This window comes from Phycodurus eques, chromosome 5 (assembly GCF_024500275.1).
Source record: "Phycodurus eques isolate BA_2022a chromosome 5, UOR_Pequ_1.1, whole genome shotgun sequence".
NCBI classification, from domain to species: domain Eukaryota; kingdom Metazoa; phylum Chordata; class Actinopteri; order Syngnathiformes; family Syngnathidae; genus Phycodurus; species Phycodurus eques.
Genome location: NC_084529.1, coordinates 30028029 through 30048460, shown reverse-complemented (window position 1 = coordinate 30048460; position 20432 = coordinate 30028029). Strand labels below are relative to the sequence as shown.

Here is a 20432-nt window from a genome sequence, read left to right as displayed (position 1 = left end):
TTGCCAAGTATGTCCAAAACACACAAGGAATTTGTCTCCGGTAGTTGGAGCCGCTCTAGTACAACAAACAGTCAATTTACAGAACACTTTGGGGACATAAAGACATTTGAAATGCTTTTCCAGGCCTTTACTGCAGCCTCTTTCATTTCTTGTTTGTTTCTGGGGGTTTCTCCCTTCGGTCTCCTCTTCAGGAGGTAAAATGCATGCTCTATTGGGTTAAGGTGCGGTGATTGACTTGGCCAGTCTAACACTTGCCACTTTTTCTCCCTGATGAAGTTCTTTGTGTTTTGGGTCATTGTCTTGTTGAATCTTATCCCAATGAGTTTGGATGCATTTTTCTGTAAATTGTCCGACAAAATGGTTTTGTAGGCTGCAGAATTCATTCTGCTGCTACCATCATGAGTTACATCATCAACAAAGACGAGTGAGCCCATTCCAGAAACAGCCATGCACGCCCAAGCCATGACATTACCTCCACCATGCTTCACAGATGAGCGTTTGTGTTTTGGATCATAAGCAGATCCTTTCTTTCTCCATACTTTGGCCTTTCCATCACTTTGGTAGAGGTTAATCTTGGTCTCATCATTTCATAAAACTTTGTTCCAAAACCTTTCTGGCTCATATCTCTACTTCTTTCCAATCTGGCCTTCCGATTCTTTTTGCTGATGAGTGGGTTGCATCTTGTGTTATGTATAGGTTGGCAGTGATGTCTGTTGTCTTTGGGTTTTTGTTGATACCCTTGGCTGACCTGTTCGATCTCTGTTGCTCAGTACACCAATAGTTTTTCTCATTTTCAAGACATTCCAAATTGTTGTATTGTCTATGCACCATGGTTGCGCAATAGCTCTGATAATTTTTTCCTCTTCTCTCAGCTTCCAAATTGGTTTGCTTTTTCCCCATAGACAGATCTCTGGTCTTCATGTTTGCTTAAAAGCAAATGCAGTTTTCAGAGGTGAAACCCAAAGCCAAAAACAAGCACAAACTAATGATTAAGCAATCAATCTAAAAGGCAACACCTGCGCAACTAGAAACACCCATCAGTCACATTTTCCAATAATTTTGCTCACTCGAAAAGTGGGTGGGTTCAGACAAAAGGTGCTTTGTCTTGAGTTGTTTAACACATCTGCATGTAAATGCCATGAAATAAAATCTGGAATTCAGAACTTTGGTCTCATATTCATCTTTTGAGTAAACAACAAAAACAAAGGAATTGACCTTGCCGTTCCAGTACTTTCGGACGGGACTGTGTGTGTGTGTGAGGGGGGGGGGGGGGGGGGGGGGGTATATATATATATATATATATATATATATATTTATATATAAACTATGCAAAGAAACTTTACAACTATAACAGCAAAACTACGAGTGGCGTGCAAAAGGAGTGGGGGGGCTCAGGCAGATGGCTTGTGAATAAAGAATTCAATTTTGGAAGCAAACATTTTTTCCTCCACTCTCAAGGTCTGATTTGTGAAAATATCACATTAATTATGATCGTCAAGTCAACACTGCTTTAAAGATTGCCAGTTTATTACAGATTGCTCTTGTTTTGGTTCTGAATATGGAAATCTGCTGAGGGCAGGGGCAGATCTAGTCTGGTGAGATACAGGACTGTGGGCCACCCGCAACCCTGAAAAATCCAAAACTTTTTACCTAATCACCTTTCACAGAAACCTGTGATGGAACAGATTCTCAAATTACTATAATACAATAATACATGGCTGCCTGACGGTTTGGCTTTACAATGTTTAAAAAAGTCCAAGAATGTCATAGTGGCCCAACTCAACTTAAAACCAAGATACTATGGAACTATGTTGAAGTGTGGGGAGGAGCTTTTTTGATACTATGAAACTATGTTGAAGTGAGGGGAGGAGCTTTTTGATTTATTCAGGCTATAGCCTTGTCAAACAAGAATTTTATTTTCCGCCATCTTGTGGTATCTATGGGCAATTTTCTCAGCAGGACTGTGGGGCAATCACTTGGTTTTTTTTCTTCATAACTAGAACATAACACACACATTTTTTCATAACTATGAAAACTGTGAGCAAAGCAAGTTTGGCACCCCTGCCTTCCAGGAGGTGAAAATAGAATATGGAGATTATTTGATGGGGTTGTGGTCAGGGCTTCCACACCAAACCCAAGCAAGCATGCCCATATGGACCGTGGTGCATGCAAATATGTTCATACAAATGCATCTCAATGCATGTGCTTGGGTGTTTTTTGGACATACTTGGCAAAATAAAGATGATTCCGATTCTGATCTAGTGTTACGTGGGTGGTAAAGAGGAAAGAAAGCCTGAAAAAAGCCTATTAGATTATCGTCATTATTCCGACATTTGATTGGCATTTAAAAACAAAAACTCAGTGCTTTCAATCACTGCAGTTAAAATACCTAACAGTTCTTTCATGAGTCCCCCCCCCCCCCCAGTTGTAACTTCATCCACAGTTTTATTCACACTGCACTGTAGTTGAGACAATAGACATTGTGGTTGCACCCCCTGTTGGCAACAGGCCTGCAGTGCAGCAACTTGGGTCAAAGGGCCGAGTTTCCCAGTGTGAACCAAGTCTCCTTGTTGAGCAGCTCCTCTTCCAATTTAATGTTTGTGGCAGCTACAAACGTCTTTTTGCTCTTCACGCTCACCTCCAGCACCATCCCATACAGAAGGGGGACATTTGCGTACTCCAGCTGTGAACGACGCAAACATTTTTGGGACATGTCAAGTCGAGCAGCTCTGTATTTGAAACGTAATTTTGTAAAGGTTGTGGAATTTGTACTTTATCATTCTTTGTTCTGTCATCCTACAACAATGTTTGTCATGCTTTTTCTAATATATTGATATTAATGTAATTTATGTATGTATGAATGTATTTGTTTTGAGAAATTCTTTTTTTCTTTCATCCTGTGCCAAGTTGTCTATCCCAGCTGACTCTGGTTCTCCCATCCATCCATTTTATTTTCTGAGCCGCTTCTCCTCACTCGGGTCGCGGGCGTGCTGGAGCCTGTCCCGGCTATCATCGGGCAGGAGGCCGGGTACACCCTGAACTGGTTGCCAGCCAATCGCAGGGCACATGCAAACAAACAAGCATTCACACTCACATTCACACCTATGGACAATTTAGAGTTTCCTATTAATCAATGTTTGTGGGATGTGGGAGGAAACCGGACATGCCAACTCCACACAGGCGGGGAACCTTTTGAACCCGGATCCTCAGAACTGTGAGGCCAACGCTCTAACCAGTCCTCCACCGTGCCGCCCACTCTGGTTCTTTTTATAATATATTTACTACATATGTACTGAATAGTATAGTAGAGTATATGAAAATATTGTTGCTGCACGGTGGAAGAGTGATTATTAGGTCTGCCTGGTTCCCGGTCCCCGGTCCCAGTGTCAGCTTCAACCTTTCTGTGCGGAACTTTCTGTGCTCTCCACACACTTGTCTGGGTGGGTTTTCAACAGTTATTTCAGCTTCCTCTCACATTCCAAAAGAATGTGAGTGTCGTCTATTTGCTTTGCAATTTGCCAGCAATCAGTTCAGGGTGTACCCTGCCTCGCCCAAGGTTAGCTGGGATAGGTTATAGCTTTTGTCTGGTTTTGGATACAGGCTGGAGAAAGACAAATTTAAGACATTTCGATCAAATTTAAGACTTACTGTTCACTAAATAGGACCCAGCATAATACATCATTCAAAGATGAATAATACAAAAAAATAAAAATAAAAAATCAAGATTCACCAATGACAAAGTCCAATTTTAAAGACTGAATGATAGATTTAGGAATGGTATGTACTTTTTAAGGATAATAAAAGAAGTGTTTGAAAAAATCATTTTTTTCATTTTACTCATTATAGTCCTTCAAGGAGAAATGTAACTCACACTGAACTCACTTTTAAGGATTTCTGGACACCCTGTCTTATCTTACAGTGTGCGCAATGCGAGCTGGTCAGTAAAACACCATGATGCCGGAAGGCTATTGTAGTTCACAACACCGTATTGTTTAGAATGCAGAAAAGAAAATAATTGTACCAGTTCATTGAACGTGGGGTTGTCATTATTCCGCACCACTTTAGTCTTTCTCTTGGACTTCTGCTGGGGATCCGGTCTCAGACATGTGACCACATAGGCATCAGGGTTGGAGCCATTGGCCATCTTCTGTCAAAAAACAAAAGAAGACATTTTTAACTTCACAAAGAACATTTAACATGCAGATTTATTTAATTTTTTTCCCCCCAGTGTGGCAAACTCACAATGTTCTTGAGGTGTTTAACCAAGACTGAGAGCTTTCGTTCCTTGTAAGTTATGTACAGCTGGATTTGAGGGCAGGCTTCTGTAACGGGAAGTCACAAGTTCACACTTTTTAATACAGCCTGTTCATCTTACAAGACACTTGACGAGGTACACAAGCGCAGTCAAGTGAGAGCCAATGCAAGTGCTGCACCAGAAATTCAGCGGTTACGAAGAGTTGCCACTCATAAGGTGACAAATATAAAAAACAGCTCCCAGTATGATGTGGAGTTGTACACGTCTGAACCCTGCATTCACAATAAACATATTTATTAAATCTCTTGACACATTAAATCTTATAAAATTGCGTGGGTGCACCTACAGTAATGTTGTGGCTGATGAACACATACTTAAAAGCAGAAATTCACCTTTTACCACGCTTTGCTTAACCATTTTTGGCCCATCCAAGAACAAACTGCACACAAATTCATTCTAAAAGCAGAAAAAAAGCAGATTTGTGTTTACAGCAATACAATTCAACGCTAAAACAGAAGGACACAAAGCAAAAAGAGAACATCAAGCAAACATACTCCCTTGCAAGGCCCCTCAAAAAGCTGTTTGAGGTATTTATTCAACAGAGACATCTTCCTGTTGGGGGTGAATGACATCATATACCAACACGGAAACCTGGAAAGGAAAATAACAAGTACTGTGTTACGATACCAAGATAATGTGAGATGGACGCTTGACTTTTGACTCACTGAGGCATAGCAGATTCTATGAAGTGTTTCTGCAGTTGCTTGTGGATCAGCTCAAAATCTTCAAATGTCATTTCGCTATACCAAAAGCCATCGTCGATGGTCACTCTCAGGTCATAGATCTGACAAATCAAAAGGTGGAAAAACAACAACAACAAGAATGCGTCTTGACTTTTTGGTCTGGATTCCATCTTAACATTGATAACAGTGGCGGCTGGTCAATACAGAGTGCGAGGGAGCCACTCCACCACACACACACACACACACACACAGTATACAGTATCTATAGACTCCATTATTATTATTATTATCAGTGGCAAGTGGCCCTATTTTGGGTCGTCCACCAAATGGTCTTTTTCAAGGTCTGAAAAAAGTACTTTCCAAAATTAGGTCATGGGCTAAGCCCACCCAAATTGCTCGACCTCGATGCTCCCCTGCTCACTCTTTTTCAATGTGGGCATACCTTTTGCTCATATTTTTATACTTTTAAAATTTTTTTTTTTTTTTTACTCTTTATAATGTTTAGATTGCAAAGCTTTAACTGACTTAATTTGACTTGTGAGAGTGCTTTTAAAAACATTTTTCGCTACACCAGTGAGGGTTGCTACTAATTTCAACTTTTACGCAGCCTTTCATCACATTGGTAAATATCTACATGCAATGGCATAGCCTAAAACAGACACGTGCTGCTCATCCAACACTTCCCAGCCTTGACCATTTGCGATCTTATCATAACAAGGGGCCATGGTTGCCAGATTTCGGGACGTGTGCAATATTACTGGACATTAGCAATGACGATGGATTGTATCGATGTTACTTGACAATACATAATCAGTCGCCATTGCTTAAGTCATGTAATGGAGGCGAGCTGACGTTACCGTCATCACCTCAAGGTGCCTTTGTTATACAAACGTGACAAGTTGCTTTCCGGCAGTTTACATTTTTCCACTCACTCTCGACTTTTAAAAGCGTGCATCTGTGATGCTGTCCAAACCTGCTGTTGCGGGACCATCGACGTCACAGACTCGGGAGAGGCTACAGGATCCTCGAGCCCTCCAGCGAACATCCAGTTATATGTGATTTTGGCATTATTTGTAGCATTTAAAATGAGATTCTTTGATTTCTTTGCATGCAACCTCAGTGCACCTTCATTTTTCCGTTTTAATTTTACACGTTACGCACAAAACCCAATCGTTGCAGGGACGTGGTGGGCTGCTTTCGTCCGGTATTCTGTCTTATTGGTTGAATTTAGTGTCTATATTGAAAATGGACCAATGGGCTGCCCCCTCTGGGTCCAGTCTCTTCAAAAAATAAGGTGGGAAGAAGATAAACAGCATGTCAATGGGCCCCAAAGGACTGCCGGCCCAATGGCCTCGCCACTGCTGGTCTCACCGCAACTTTGTCCTTGATGGCAAAGTCCTGGATGACCGCATCTTGAATGTTGGTGCTGGGAGCAGGAACGCCATCACGGATCGGCGTTGTCTGCTTCTTCCCTTGGGCCATGCTATGTGTTAGGAAGTTCAACTTGACTGCAACAGAACCTATGCTCTCCTTGATCTTCCTATACAACAGACACAATGGCACATGCGGAGGTCGAGCAACGAAACACTGAAATAAAATTTTGAAAAATGCAAATATGTTCATAATGGCCTAAAGTATATTCATAGTTTCAACCAGAAATAAAGCATGTCTGTAAATGGTTTACAAGCAAGTCTATTTCCAAAAAAACCAAACCAGAAGTGTAAGGATACTGGCGTGTATGTTGCCTTTACCAACCATTTGCATTTGTCAAGCTAGGAGGCAAAAAGGGGGGCCCTTTCAAAGCATATGTTGCTAATGAAGGAAAATAACTGTCTCGATTCATAACACAATTTAAGAGTATATCAACATTTACTTGCCTTGAGCAATCTATTTTAAGAAAGAAAATCTGCGTGTGTGCATGTGCGTGCGCGTGCGTGTCAGTCACTTTGTAAAGTAGGATGTGGCTTCCAGGTCAGTGTCATGAGGTCTGAGGTTTCTCTGGACGTACTGCAGGTCATTACAGTCCTTGAGTTCGGGCATTCCTGCATTGGTCATCTGGGAAATGCAAACACACAAACACCATGAATAAATGAATGGAAATGCATTTCATTACCTCTGTCAACTGGGATATTGTTTTGTTGGTTTGTTAGCATTATTACACAGAAACTACTCCAGTGGTTTCTATAAAATCGAAGATGTGTACATTGTTCATGCTGACTTATGGTGTATTATTTTATGATCCACCATTGTGTTAGCGTTTGGCCTCACAACAAAAGTCCTTTATTGACATCTCATAGTTCACAATTTCCTCTTTCCAATACACATTGTTCAACTCACTATATTGACACAACCAGCTACTATGAGGTGCTATATATAATCTGTTCCAGCTCCCAGCCCCCTAAAAAATACACAAAATGTGTGTTATGTTTTAAATAAGGAAACGCAAACTCTATAATATTGCACTTTATACAAATATAGACTAACAACATAACTAAGTAGTATGTAAAGAACTAAACAGTTTGTGTATCATGATGAATCCATCGCGGCTCCTTCTGGTTTGTGCAACTTGCCACCAGGGGACAGTTTAATATAATAACGCAGCCAGAAACCGATAAAGAGTTTCAGAACTACTTCTAGGTAGAGTACGCAGTTTTCAAACTGCTAACAAGATTTGAATGTTGCCTCACTTCACTACTCCCTACCCCCGCCCTCGCGTCTGTGACTCAAGCCACGCCCCTCACAAAATCGAAGTGTCAGCGTAACGTAACCCAGAAAAACCTGAAGCTGGAGGGCGGGCTCGACTTTTTTATGATTTGGAAGCCTTATTTTATATACTTGGGGATTTTTTTATTCATTCAAAACTTATTAACAACACTCTTCCCTGTGGTGTGGCGAATTTACAAGATTTTTTTTGGCTCATTTTACTGGCTCTTTTAGGGCACACAGCTAGAAATTCTGTTTAAACAATGTGCTAACATGCTAATGAAAGCTTACCCTCCACAGTCTCCACTTTGCTCCAGCAGTACCTTCTCTTGTTGCCCTGAGTCTTGAATAAAAACTCATCTCATACAGAAGACCCCCACTCTACTTCATTGTCCTTGTTTATTTTATTTGTTTGTTTTCTTTTTGTTGTTGTTGTTTTGCTCCCTTACACACACACACACACACACGCAATGTTGATGTTCATAAATGTTTGGCCTTACTAGCTCCAGCAGGCTGAGTACGAGGGCAGATCTGTGTCTGATGATGTTGTAAGCTTCACAGCAAAGTTCCACAAAGCGATGCAAGCGCTGAGGCTTCTGCCCACCGCCTGTGATGAAGTGCTGCATCTCCGATGTGAAGATGAACGGTGATCGGTCCCTACATTGTTTAAAAAAAAAAAAAAAGACAGAAAAAAATGTGACAAGTTCTTTTCGCGTTTGATGTATTTGATTTCATCCCATGTGTCTGTTCACCTAGTGATATACGTACCTTTTAAAGTTTGCGATCTTCTGCGCATTGCCCATGATCTTGCCAAAGTCGATGTGGAACATGTGACCGCTGTGCTTCAACATGATGTTATCGTTGTGGCGGTCGCAGATCCCCAGGATGAAGGTGGCCACGCACCAACCTGCACATGAGTGAATGAAGTTCATCACAGCCTGAAAACACGTGATAAACAAACAGGAGCAGAGGTTAACGATCAGTCCTTGAGGTCAACTCGCATTAGTGATTCAGGGGGCCTGCTAACCTTTTCATAGTCCTCCTTTGTTTTATTCCACATATGAAACCACTTCTCCAGGGTGTCCTGTCGAAGGGTCCCACCCAGACCCCACTCCTGCTGGATCTTCCCCAGCGTCACCGCCTCAGGAACCACTTCTATGAGGCCTGTCAGCCGCAAACACAAACCGCAGATACCATGCCACCTTATTTCTTCATATAGTTTCCGATGGGGTTTATTATGCAACTGCAGAGAGTACCAGGCGTCTTTTTGTAAAGGCGTCATTTTTTTCTCAGCAGAAAACTTACTCACCACACCAACAAACAATAATGGCACAAAAAAGAGCATTTAATTGTTCTGGCGGCATTATATGTTGCCAGCATAAATCAAACATGAAATTTGGACTACTTAAGAAAAATTGGATCCTTTTCCACGGAACACGTGATTGGAAAAGTGGTTGGGAATCACTGCATTAGAGCATTATTTGAATACATTTTCAAATCAAGTTACCCTGAGTCGTCCCAGTAGAAAGACATCTGTAGGTGACCATTCGCAAGTCCAGCCCTTCTTGGAGCCACACCCTGTCCATCATACGGACCATCTGCAGTACTAGCATGTCCTGGCGCAGGCTATCTCCTGTCTGGAGAGAGCACATCCAACTGAGTGATGGAAAACAGCAAGAACAAAAACAAAAAGCTTCATTTACACTCAAAGTGGCGTGTTTGTGGAAGCAGATGCGTAGCTGGCCATTAGCTCACAGTTCTCCTTGACGGGGCACAACTAAAGAGCCAACGAGGATCAATAAAGTGCTGCTTTATGACCAACCTTGCAGATCACAGTGATGTTCGTTCCCAGCGGGTCAGTGCAAACGAAGGACACGCCCAGAGGAGAGGTATTGGAGTTGTAAAACTTACAGGCCTGGAAATAAAAGCTCACATTGTAAACACTTTTCCAAAGATGAATGGTTTGGATTGTCATGATGCTGTTTAACATTTACATCCAGGTCCACTCCCTTGACGCGGACGGCAACATCTAGAGGTAGACAGCAACTTCCCCCATCACTGAAGAACTCCTCAATCTTCCCCTTTTCTTTGTTCAGAACAGCCTGCACGGAAATCAACATGCATCGTCAAATATTTGCCTTTCTGCCGAGTCTAAACCTGTGAATGAGATGAAAAGACCTTCCGTCGCGTCTTCTCCGACGTCCGGACCTTCTCCGCCACCTGGACGAGTGCCGACAGCAAGCGACTCTCTTTATCCAGCTCCTCGCTCAGCGCTCGGCCGCAGCAGAAGCGCAAGGCCGCGTGCACCTTACTGAACCAGCTCTGGTAGTGCGACTCTGTGCAAGCATCCTCCAGCAACCTGGCAACACAGACAGCAATGGACAATAACACACCATTAACATAATAATTCAGTTGTTGTGTCACAGTTACTGTAGAATATCCTCTTGATATTTGTCCTTTTGTATGCAATAAACTGATTTTCCTGCTAAAACAGTCATTTTGGTATATCATGAACTTAGTAGAGTACGGTACATGCAGTATAACATCATAAAATAAGCAAAAACAGGAAGCAGCCCAAACTTGGAATTACAGTGCTTTTATTTTTCACATATACAGTAGTTATGCAATCAGATAACATAGCAATTTAGAGTAATCAATGAACCTAAGATGCATGTTTTTTTTAGAATGTGGCGAAAGGACAACATGCAAAGTCCACAAAGGAGGGCTAGAGTCCAAACCTCAGAACTGTTTGGCAGACGGGCTAACCCCTCCACACAGGCGGGCCGGGGATTAAACCCCGGTCCTCATAAATGTGAGGCAGACGCTCTAACCAGTCGTCCCCCGTGCCGCTCCATTTGAATCCAATATGTGTAATATATATGTGAGGAGGATGCAGGTTGGGACAAGCCGAAAGGAAAAGAAGATGTGTAATAACACCACAATCCATGGTTGAGTTGTTACACACCAGAAGAGTTGATGAGCAATCCGAATTTTCTTTAGAGATCTCTCCAACAACAACATGACCAGAGGTCCATCCAGTTCCCACTCACTCTTCAGAGCCTGCACAAGAAGAAGAAGAAGAAGAAGAAGAAGAAGAAGAAGAAGAAGAAGAAGATGATGATGATGATGACAAACTAAATAGGACTGAGGATGGAAAGGATGTGAATTAGGAGATGTGGGTGTCGCGGTGCTCACCTGGACCAACTGTGGTAGAAACTGCTCCAACTCATCATCAGGAATTTGTTTAAAATACTGCACAGCGGCCTTGCGCACAGTCTGGTCTGGAAAACTGGTTAAAGATAAACAGGATTTCTTTTTTGTTTAAATTAAGCAAATTGGTATGCGGAATCACGGCAGGAATCTGAGCTGCTGCCTACTTATCGGTGAGCAGGAAGAGCGCCTCCTCGGGAAGATGGATAGCCCAGCGGTCCAGAACTGTGTAGATCTCTGTGAGGTCCTCAGCCTGCCACTTGGGGGCTCCACCCAACACCAAATGGAGGAAGGTGCTTGCTTTGTCACCGCTGTGACGTTTACTCCACAGGAAGTTCTTCTCGTTTTCTGACAGACTGGAGACAAAAGGAAATTCGTTGTTCCAGCGTGTGTCCAATTTTCATTCTTTCATTCCTGGCACTTACCTGTCCCACACTCAACTCATTAGCAATGTCGGTAAGAGGACATAAATCATTCATTCTGGCTCCTTCACGATCATATCTAACCAACATATTTAAAATTCTTCCATTCAATAAAAATATGCGCCCATGAGACAAATGTTCTTCGAGTGCAACTACTTTTCTTTAACTCACAAGCAAAGGCACACCTTCTTCGACACTTGTAACATTTTCTTTTCCAGATCTTCACAAGGCGGAGAGAATATGAAGGACCCGGGGAGCTCGACAGGCCTCTGATACGTCCAGTTCACTTCATCGGGAAACTCCAGCTGCATGGAAGAGATGATGAGTGTTTTTTTGTTTTTCTACAGAGGGCAGAGCTTTCTGACACTATTCACCTGCAGGATGACCCCCACTGTTTGTCTGTGGCTGTCAAAGAGGGCTGGGGAGGCGGGTGAAGACAGCATGGCCAACATGGACAAAGTGAGCAGGATGGTCCCTCTTACCAGGGTTCTACACAGTCAGTTTAGTCAACATTGTGGAATGGAAAACGCTGCAAACTCTTCATTCTGAAGAGGAAATGTGATTCAGCGTGGTTGGGATGTACCTTTTCCTGTAAAGGGGTAGAACAGCCCAAGCCAGCAGCTCGGGATTCTTTCCTCGCTTTGAGCCCATCAGCTGGAAGGTCAGCATGCACTCGTAGGGCAACTGCTTTGCTGGGACAGGAAACGCCATCCTGACGTTCCAAAAAAAAAAAAAACCTGATTCTTTGCTATTTGAATTAGCACCACGTTTATATTACTCTAAGGGTTACATTAAAGTGGTCAGGGGCTGCCTTAAAACTTCCCAAAACCTAAAATACCTGAATTATTTGGTAATGTAAGGAAGTTAACAATAAAATGTGTATTGAAATCAAATGTTTTACTTCAATGGCGATTCAAGGGCCCGACAGGAAACATTAAGAATGCTTACAATTATGTACAAACATACATACATTTATGGTACCGTTTTCCATTTAACAAGAAGAGGAATTTCATTTCCTTATGGCAATAAGAAAATGTTTTTTTTAGCAATAAAACTGCACATTAGTCCAAATCACGTGCCTTTATAAGTACAGATTTTTACTCATTTATGAACCAATATAGACAAGGGTCGCGGGAGTACTGGAGCCTATCCAAGCCATCATCGGGCAGGAGGCGGGGTACACCCTGAAGTGGTCGCCAGCCAATCGCAGGGCACATATAAACAAACAAACATTCGCACTCACATTCACACCTACGGGCAATTTAGAGTCTTCAATTAGCCTAGCACGCATGCTTTTGGGGATGTGGGAGCGCCCGGAGAAAACCCACGCAGGCACGGGCAGAACATGCAAACTCTACACAGGCGTTTGTCTGTTCAATAATTCAACAGTATTTACTGTATTGTCATATTTTATTCATTGAGTTCATATGAGCATTTAGTCATATGAGTCCAAAAATTCAAATGAAGTGATAAGCTAAGGATTCTTAAGAATCCTTCGTTTCTTTTCCTCCACTTAATGATATTGGAGGATGATTTTTTTTTTTCTGAGCAGCCTCTGAAATATGTTTTCGTTTGAAATGTGGACATCTCATTCAAAGAGAAGGGAAGTATGTCAGATATAGCTTTGCATTGAAAGCCATATTTGTATGCATTGATATCTATATTTGTATGGCGTGGACCTATTTCATCATTACATTTTTTGGGAGGAGGTTTTATGTTGTCATGGGGAGTCTGAATCGTTATTCTGACTCCGTGTGATGTTCTTTAACCCACGACATTCGACTTGAGATAAACACTGACTAGTATGCCACTAAAGAGTGCTGCTTTTACATCTCTTCTCTTCCTGGACGACTTCACACAAGGTGTAAGCAAATCTTGTGAGACCTCGATGAGCATTGAAAGGATTAACATCAGTCAGGAATCTTAAAATGTTAATTACCGTAAAATATTGCCTGTACAGTAAAGATTTCATCTTGGAACTCGTTCCTGTACATCGTATGTAATGGGAAAAAAAATAAATGTCTATACTGTACCGTAGAGTTAAAATCTATACAGAACTCACATGCGGTTACAACGTATTTTCTTCTCAAAGGATAAAGCTGTGCTGATGTTTTCAGAAACCACGGCCGAGCAAAGCTGCGTCTCTCCATACGTCAGCTCACAGGAAATAGAGAAGCAGTCGTACCTAGACAAAAAAGACAACACGTAAGGATCATGTTTTTTGGCGTGACGTGTGCATCATGTGGCGCTTATGTCGTACGTGGTCACCCAGCTGGGTAGAAGTTTATAGAGGGCGGCCACATTGAACTGTAAGAGTTCACTGTTCTGCTCCACATCACGGGTCGGAGGTTTGCTGGCAACGTCCTGAGTTCTGAAGTTGGACAGGAAGTTCTCAAAGAAGCTCTGCATGACTTTCAGCAGGGACTCGTGCAGCACCTGCATGGCTACAAGGCACACAATAATCGCCTCCGGTGTCAGTAATCTTCTTGATATCAATTCATGTGTGAACTGGTCGCCAGCCAATCGCAGGGCACATATAAACAAGCAAACATTCACACTCACATTCACACCTACGGGCAATTTAGAGTTTTCAATTAACCTACCGTGCATGTTTTTGGGATGTGGGAGGAAACCGGAGAGCCCGGAGAAAACCCACGCAGGCACGGGGAGAACACGCCAACTCCACACAGGCGGGGATTGAACCCCGATTGAACTGTGAGGCAGACGCTCTAACCTGTCGCCTACCGTGCCACCACCAACACTACTACTACAACTACTAATAAGAATAATAGTAACAACAACTATGTCTAATGATGCATATAGACTGCATCCCAAATTCAGCCTAGTAACAATTGGCTGGGCAAATGTTTACTCCTGTGTTGCTGCACGTCAGTTTGCGTTGTCTGCGCTATTAAATCTTCAATGTTCGAGGGACCCGATGATGCTGATTTTGTCCCCGTTGATCAAACATAATTACAACATTTCAAGATGCAAAACATCTACTCACCACTCTCGCCTTCTAACATCTCCTCATGACTCTGCAAGGACAGGAGAGGACACACACCTTACATGCATCAGATCCATGGAAAATGGAAGACGTGACGTGGGAAAAACACAAGCTACAAGCAGGATTGTGATGAAAAAGTGTCATGGATGTGCTCTCTTACCAGAGGTATGGGGTTGACTCTGTTGAGCCGGCCAATGGCGTCTTCCAGCTCCCCGCTTGAGAGGCCGCACAGGAGATCAGTAATGGTGCGAACGTGGGCCACCAGGACGTTGACGTTCATCCCCGACTACACACATCAAGTCACTTTGGAATGCTTCATTCACAAATATTTTATACCCGAACAGTCACCTGTTTTTACTGACTTTGCTTCTCATCAGCATGGCCTCCTCCCTGCTGTAGCTCATCAGCACATTCTGTAGACTCAACCTGACAGAGAGAAAACTTAAGAGGTGAAAAACACATTTGTGCACACACCTCCTTTACTTATTTTCCCCTGCAAACACACACAACTTGGGATGTAATGAGATGTCACCACGGCAGCCGTAACAATGGAAAGGCACGGCGGCTCGGTGTCTTACTTGCACGTGTTGAAGACGCAGACGGGCCGCACCAGCTCGTAAAGATGACACGTGGGTTTGTCGTCATCCTCCTCAAGGAGAGAAATGACAATGAAACGATTAATTGATACGCGACATCTTTAGTTAACATTGACGTAGGACCTGAGAGCGAGCACGTAGACTGACAATATCTGTTCTAGTTCATATGAAAGACATTTGATCATTCATCCAACAAGACTATATCAATCCTGCTTTGTGCACTGGGAACAAAAACAGGGCCTTCTCCGAGCTGTTCCCACAAAGTTGGACGCGTACAATTGCTAAAAATGTCTTAGTATCAAGAGAAAATGTTTTACGAAGGAGCTATATTATTCACACAAGTATCACTGCTACCAGGACACCTTGATTTCCCTCACGGGATCCATCACACTTGTATGACAGTTAAGAATGGTAAAATGAGTGATGTACCAACTTATTAGTAAAATTGCATTTATAGCTGTGACGGACGGCAACATATATAAATTCACTTCCAAAACAATTTGTCTGAGTTTCCACATTTTTTAAATTATGTCAAGCACATTACCGTGGGAAAGTTATGATAGTATAGTATGTAATAATAAAAAATGATTCTTCATAGTGTTCTTATCTTATATTATCCATATGTATTAATGTACTTCTAAACTTATTGGCCCCTTTTCTCAAGTGACAGTGGACTTGCGGTGACATACTAATTCATTTCGCGTTCCCGTCCTCTCGCGTGATTGCGTGTTATAGTATTTTCTCTCTAAAAACCTGCTATTTTGCTCTTCAAAATTGGTTACTGTACTAACGTGGTTCCAGCCAGACCTATGCGACAAGTGTACTGTATCCAAAAATGACATATCACGGTAGCTTAGCAATTAGCATGCCGTCCCCGTCTTTCTCCTGTTAATTACTCCTCATCCTCACTTCGTCACGAAGATACTTGTCAGAAGTGTCGCTCAATCGCTGCCATAGAGGCCACGATGAGTGACTTATGCCGCGTGGACAGCAGATGCAACGTGAACGTTCACCTCCGCGGCTCCGCATCATATTTAGCAGCGTTAGTTGTAGCTCGTACGTAGCTAGTGCGGCACAAAATAGCACGCAACAAGCATTCCCCAACACAAACAGTGGAAAGCGTGGACGTTGCCAACTGTTCAATAAAGAACCATTTTTATGTGGGGTTTTTTTTTTTTCAATATAGTGCACATGAGGTTTTTGCTTGCATCATAACAACATCCTTTGTCTGCCATTTTATTTCAGTGACAAAACTGAAAAAGCACTTTTGAGCCTTTTTCGCACCATCATTAGTTAAAATGTATATTTACGATTACAGCGACTGTTCACCACTGGAACACATTTTTTACTGTTTCCATAATTTATGGGGGAAAAAATGTAAATGCCAACAAATTGAAACGGATTGTGTTCAACTTCAGAGATTCGATTCAACTGTATCCTGTATTAGACACAAACCACTTAAATGGTATAGCTGCATCTGCGTTATTTTTTTTCCTCAGCCTGTCTCCCAAATGTAAGTAGCCAGTATGGGATTTGTATACAGAACAAAGACTGCAAGAAAACTGCAGGTAGTGTTTTTGTTGTTGTTGTTTTTTTTTTTTTTACAGCCACACCAGCCCTGATAAATATGTGGCAGGGTAGGTCTTTCTTTGTTGAGCAATGATTAACATCTGAGAGCGTTTGAAGTGACTCACATCCCTGGCCAGGCTGTGTCTCAGATTGCTGGTGTGGAGCAGTCGAAGGGGGAGGGCCATGTTGAACTTGCAGTGTGTTTGAACGACCTCGTGCAAACCCAGCCGCTCTTCGCTGTTGAGACAGTGCGGCGTCAATCCGCAAATACACAGTGGGGGAAATTCACAAGTTTGCTCAATTAAACTACTTACTTGTGGAGATACTCCTCAGAGTTACACAACTTGAGAACATAATGGCCGCTGGTTTTGCGAGTGAGCTCCAGCAGCTGGAAGATCTCATTGATTAAACTTTGCACCGTCCTATTCACTGGACAAAAGATACAAGTTCAACAGGACATACACTACTGACAAAAAAGGATTTTCAGCATTCGGGTAAAATTGTATGATGACTCTAAAATTCACCACAGTAAGATTATATTTCCTGGTTCAATTACAATTGGTATTTAAGCACTCTTCTTTGTCACGCTGTTCACATTTTGACAGGAACAGATCAGGACAACTAATCATCAATAATACCAGGGGAGGGGGAATGGCCACTGAGTTTACAGTGTCACAGAGGTTACAGTGCTGAAATTTCACCCAAAAGCTGAATATCCCTGACTTTTTCCAAACAGTGTACTGGTATTTATTATAGTTTAGAGAGTGATGGATGCGATACCTGCGGTTGGGATCGGAAGCTGGTGACTTTCATATTGGGTCGCCACGCTGACAGTCAGCTCGACCTGCTGCAGCAACGCGGGATGGAGGCGTGACACTCGAGCATACACCACACCCGAGTTGTGAGCACTTTGTGTGTGCTTGTAGTGCGACAGCAGACTGACGGCAGGAGAACAATGACAGATCAAAACGCCACAAAGACATTTTTTGTAATTGTAATAATTACAGCAGATTACCAGGTCAAAAATGCACTGTATGGACAAAGGACACCGAGCCATTATACCTAAAGGGAGTGACTGTTGTAATGAAGAAAACCATTTCTCTTTCACTTATTTTGAACTCATAATGTTTGATGGGGTTGACGTTATTTCACATAGAACTCTTACATACACGTTCACTTTTAAGAGAAAAGGCAGGATGGATACAATCGTTCAACATTTTTATATTTTATTGTTCTAGCCAAATACCTGATGAAATCTTACTGCTTAAAAAGTGTGCAGTCACTCATGGTGTAGCGGTACACTCGCCTGACATTGATGCGGGCAGCGTGGGTGAGTGTGAATGGTTGTCTGTGTCTATATGTGCCCTGCTACTGACTGGCGACCAGTTTAGAGCGTAGTCCGCCCATGGCCGCTTTAGAGTGCCTTGTTGTCGCAGCATGGAAAATGCCAGCCGCAACCTGGCGGGATGTCTTCCAGCCACCGAAGGCTTTAAGCTCAAACTATGTATGATATATGACAGACAAAGTACTGTAGCATCCATTTTTCCAGGTGGTAGTAGAGGTATTCGATTGACAGTTGATCTGATTGTTCAAGATTTTGACGCCCTATTTTACATACTTGGTCTTCTTTTTCCCAGCCAATCAAATTTGGCAAGATTGTTCACAACACTCTTCTCTTTGGTGTGTCAAATTTTGAAGGCATTCATTTTCACTTCACGGGGACTGTAACAAAAGTGGGCAAAACAAACTGTCAATGCGTTTGTTGGTTCATCTATGCCATTATGATTCCATTCCACGGATTCCATTGTTGCCATAGTGACTCAAAGTGTAAAATTCCTGAATCTACACCGTTTATCCAGATCATCACCAAAATATGCTCATTGCCTCGTTGGCTCACGTGCCACCCCTTTCCAAAGCTTTGTGGAAAGTGTATTCTCGGGGAATCTAACTGGATTTATCCTACGATTTACTGCATCCCAAGGTCACAATGACTATGCGTTAAAACAACAAACCTAGCGGTAGCCCAAGACATTTGCACAGTATTTCATGGCTCGTATATCCGGCATCGTCTTACTTGGATGTGGCTTGACAGAATGAAGCCATCACTCTGGTGCTGCCTTCAGGCGTATCTGTCAGTTCGATGACCCATTTATCCTAGGGTTAAAAACAATCGTTTAGGCCTTCACACTGACAATTTTACCTCCTCGCCAAGATGGAAAAACTGTGGCAGGTACTCACCAGGTCGTCTGGTTGTGTGTTGGAGCGGGTCAATTTGTGGACAGGGACAGTCAGGTCACAGGAGAACCTGGTTTTGTTGTGGCCAAGGGGTACGTGCTTCCTGGGGGGTATAGGTGGGGAAATGTGGTCCTGTCCGCTTGGCGCGCTTGCACTCGGGACCGGAGGGGCGGTACGACGAGGTCGGAGAGGCCTGCGCGTTCCTCGCTGAGCACCGTTAGGATGTTCTCGGCCGTCGGCCTGTGGGTCGGACTGGGATTTCGAATGAGGCAACCTGTTCGCCAACGATTGTTTATTTTCCTCAATAATGTCGATCTCTTCGTAAATATGAGCGTCAAAGTCGGTCCCTGTCAAAGTCGTGGAGAGGTTGTTGTTTGCATTTTGTCTGTGGAGCACTCTACGTGCTGGCAAAGGGGGTGGTCCTGGTTGCGGTCCACGGGGATCCATCGCATTGTAGCTCGAGTGCGTCTTGATGCTGCAGTGTGTCACGTCACAGCGGGACAGCCTGCAAGAAATGGCAGCATAGGCTTACACTACTCATAAAAGGATAGGGATATTTTGCTTCAGGTGAAATGCACTATAACCTTTAAAGGTGAATTTATTATGACCTTCTGTCAACCTATGAAAGCACTTGTCCAACTGTTGAATGTTTCAGTACCGGTACTTTTGGCTGCACAGCAAAATTCACAAAAGGTGTTCGATCCAAGAAAATTTCCTAAGGCGTCCACTTCTATGTTTTTCTGTGACTCTTCCAGTCTCTTTGCCACAATGTGCCGATGACACTCGAAGCTCAATTGTCACTTCCTTCTTAGAACATCCTGTACTGTTGATCAATGGTCTGGTGTTGTCTTGGTCTCAACATGTCAAAATGTGAACAGCACGATGGAGAAGATTGTGTAAATAGCAATTGCAATTGAACAAGGAAATGTATTGTTGGATTAATGACTCAAACAACTGTTGTGACTTTTGCCGTTCAGCGCCTTCTTAGACAATAGAAAGTTTAAAAGAAAACAGTTAGACATTTGAAATCAGAAGTTTAGATAAGGTATAATGAAATCAACTTGTAAAGGTTATAGTGCATTTTAGGTTCACTTTTTAGTGAGCAGTGTATGTGACTGAAGCTTTGGGTTGAGTCTAATCATTGACAGCCTTTCAAATCTTAACAGGAAATGCGCGGCGTGCCACAAAGTCTCGGGACTTTGTGGGTACACAAGCCAAACGTGACAAAACACACACAACAATCACAATACTGAGCCTATAAAGGAGGACGTTTACTCAAACTCACAAATGTAGTTTAATTCTCTTACGCACTTGTGTGGTGTCAATAAACACGTAAAAAGTGATCAAAATGTGCTCTAAATGCAAATCATATGTAAACAGTTTGAGTTCTAAGCGACCTACCATTAGAGATGATGTCGTGGTCCCGTGTTTCTTGTAAATTGAGGCCATCATGCTCAGCGAGTTAGACCTGAACATTCGCCGGTGACACTCATGCATTGACTCCTCCCACTGGATGAACTTTCCTCGCGTGGACCGCACCGATGACGACAAGCTCTCTCCTGGAGGAAAGACATTATGACAGTGGGGGGAAAGTATATACTATAGGCAGGGCACTCGGTTTTAACAACAAAGAAACTAAACAATTTCAGGAGGGCGTCACCCCCCCACCTACAAAATCATCTCAGAAATAAC

General features: G+C 42.8%; 1 protein-coding gene across 4 annotated transcripts; it reads right to left on the bottom strand.

Moving 5' to 3' along the window:
* Positions 1 to 1268: 1268 nt before the first annotated feature.
* Positions 1269 to 20229, bottom strand: pik3c2g (phosphatidylinositol-4-phosphate 3-kinase catalytic subunit type 2 gamma). 4 transcript variants are annotated; one of them, XM_061676202.1, is made up of 33 exons: positions 20142 to 20229; positions 18744 to 19245; positions 18580 to 18659; positions 17286 to 17443; positions 16820 to 16934; positions 16631 to 16742; positions 14919 to 14989; positions 14703 to 14766; positions 14501 to 14626; positions 14341 to 14371; positions 13594 to 13777; positions 13396 to 13518; positions 11917 to 12045; positions 11708 to 11822; positions 11505 to 11638; positions 11079 to 11267; positions 10897 to 10990; positions 10667 to 10761; positions 9880 to 10060; positions 9696 to 9803; positions 9524 to 9616; positions 9209 to 9338; positions 8729 to 8865; positions 8470 to 8639; positions 8202 to 8358; positions 6944 to 7053; positions 6370 to 6538; positions 4981 to 5099; positions 4810 to 4906; positions 4648 to 4711; positions 4243 to 4322; positions 4022 to 4147; positions 1269 to 2683 (listed from the first exon to the last, which is right to left on the bottom strand). In XM_061676202.1, the coding sequence occupies exons 2-33, from the start codon at positions 19185 to 19187 to the stop codon at positions 2531 to 2533; spliced, it is 4158 nt and encodes a 1385-aa protein (XP_061532186.1). In that variant the 5' UTR covers positions 19188 to 19245; positions 20142 to 20229; the 3' UTR covers positions 1269 to 2530. The 4 variants fall into 4 exon arrangements, with proteins under 4 accessions (XP_061532186.1, XP_061532190.1, XP_061532189.1 ...); XM_061676206.1 differs by having other exon boundaries at positions 4058 to 4147; XM_061676205.1 differs by having other exon boundaries at positions 4022 to 4144.
* Between the last annotated feature and the right edge of the window lie 203 nt (positions 20230 to 20432).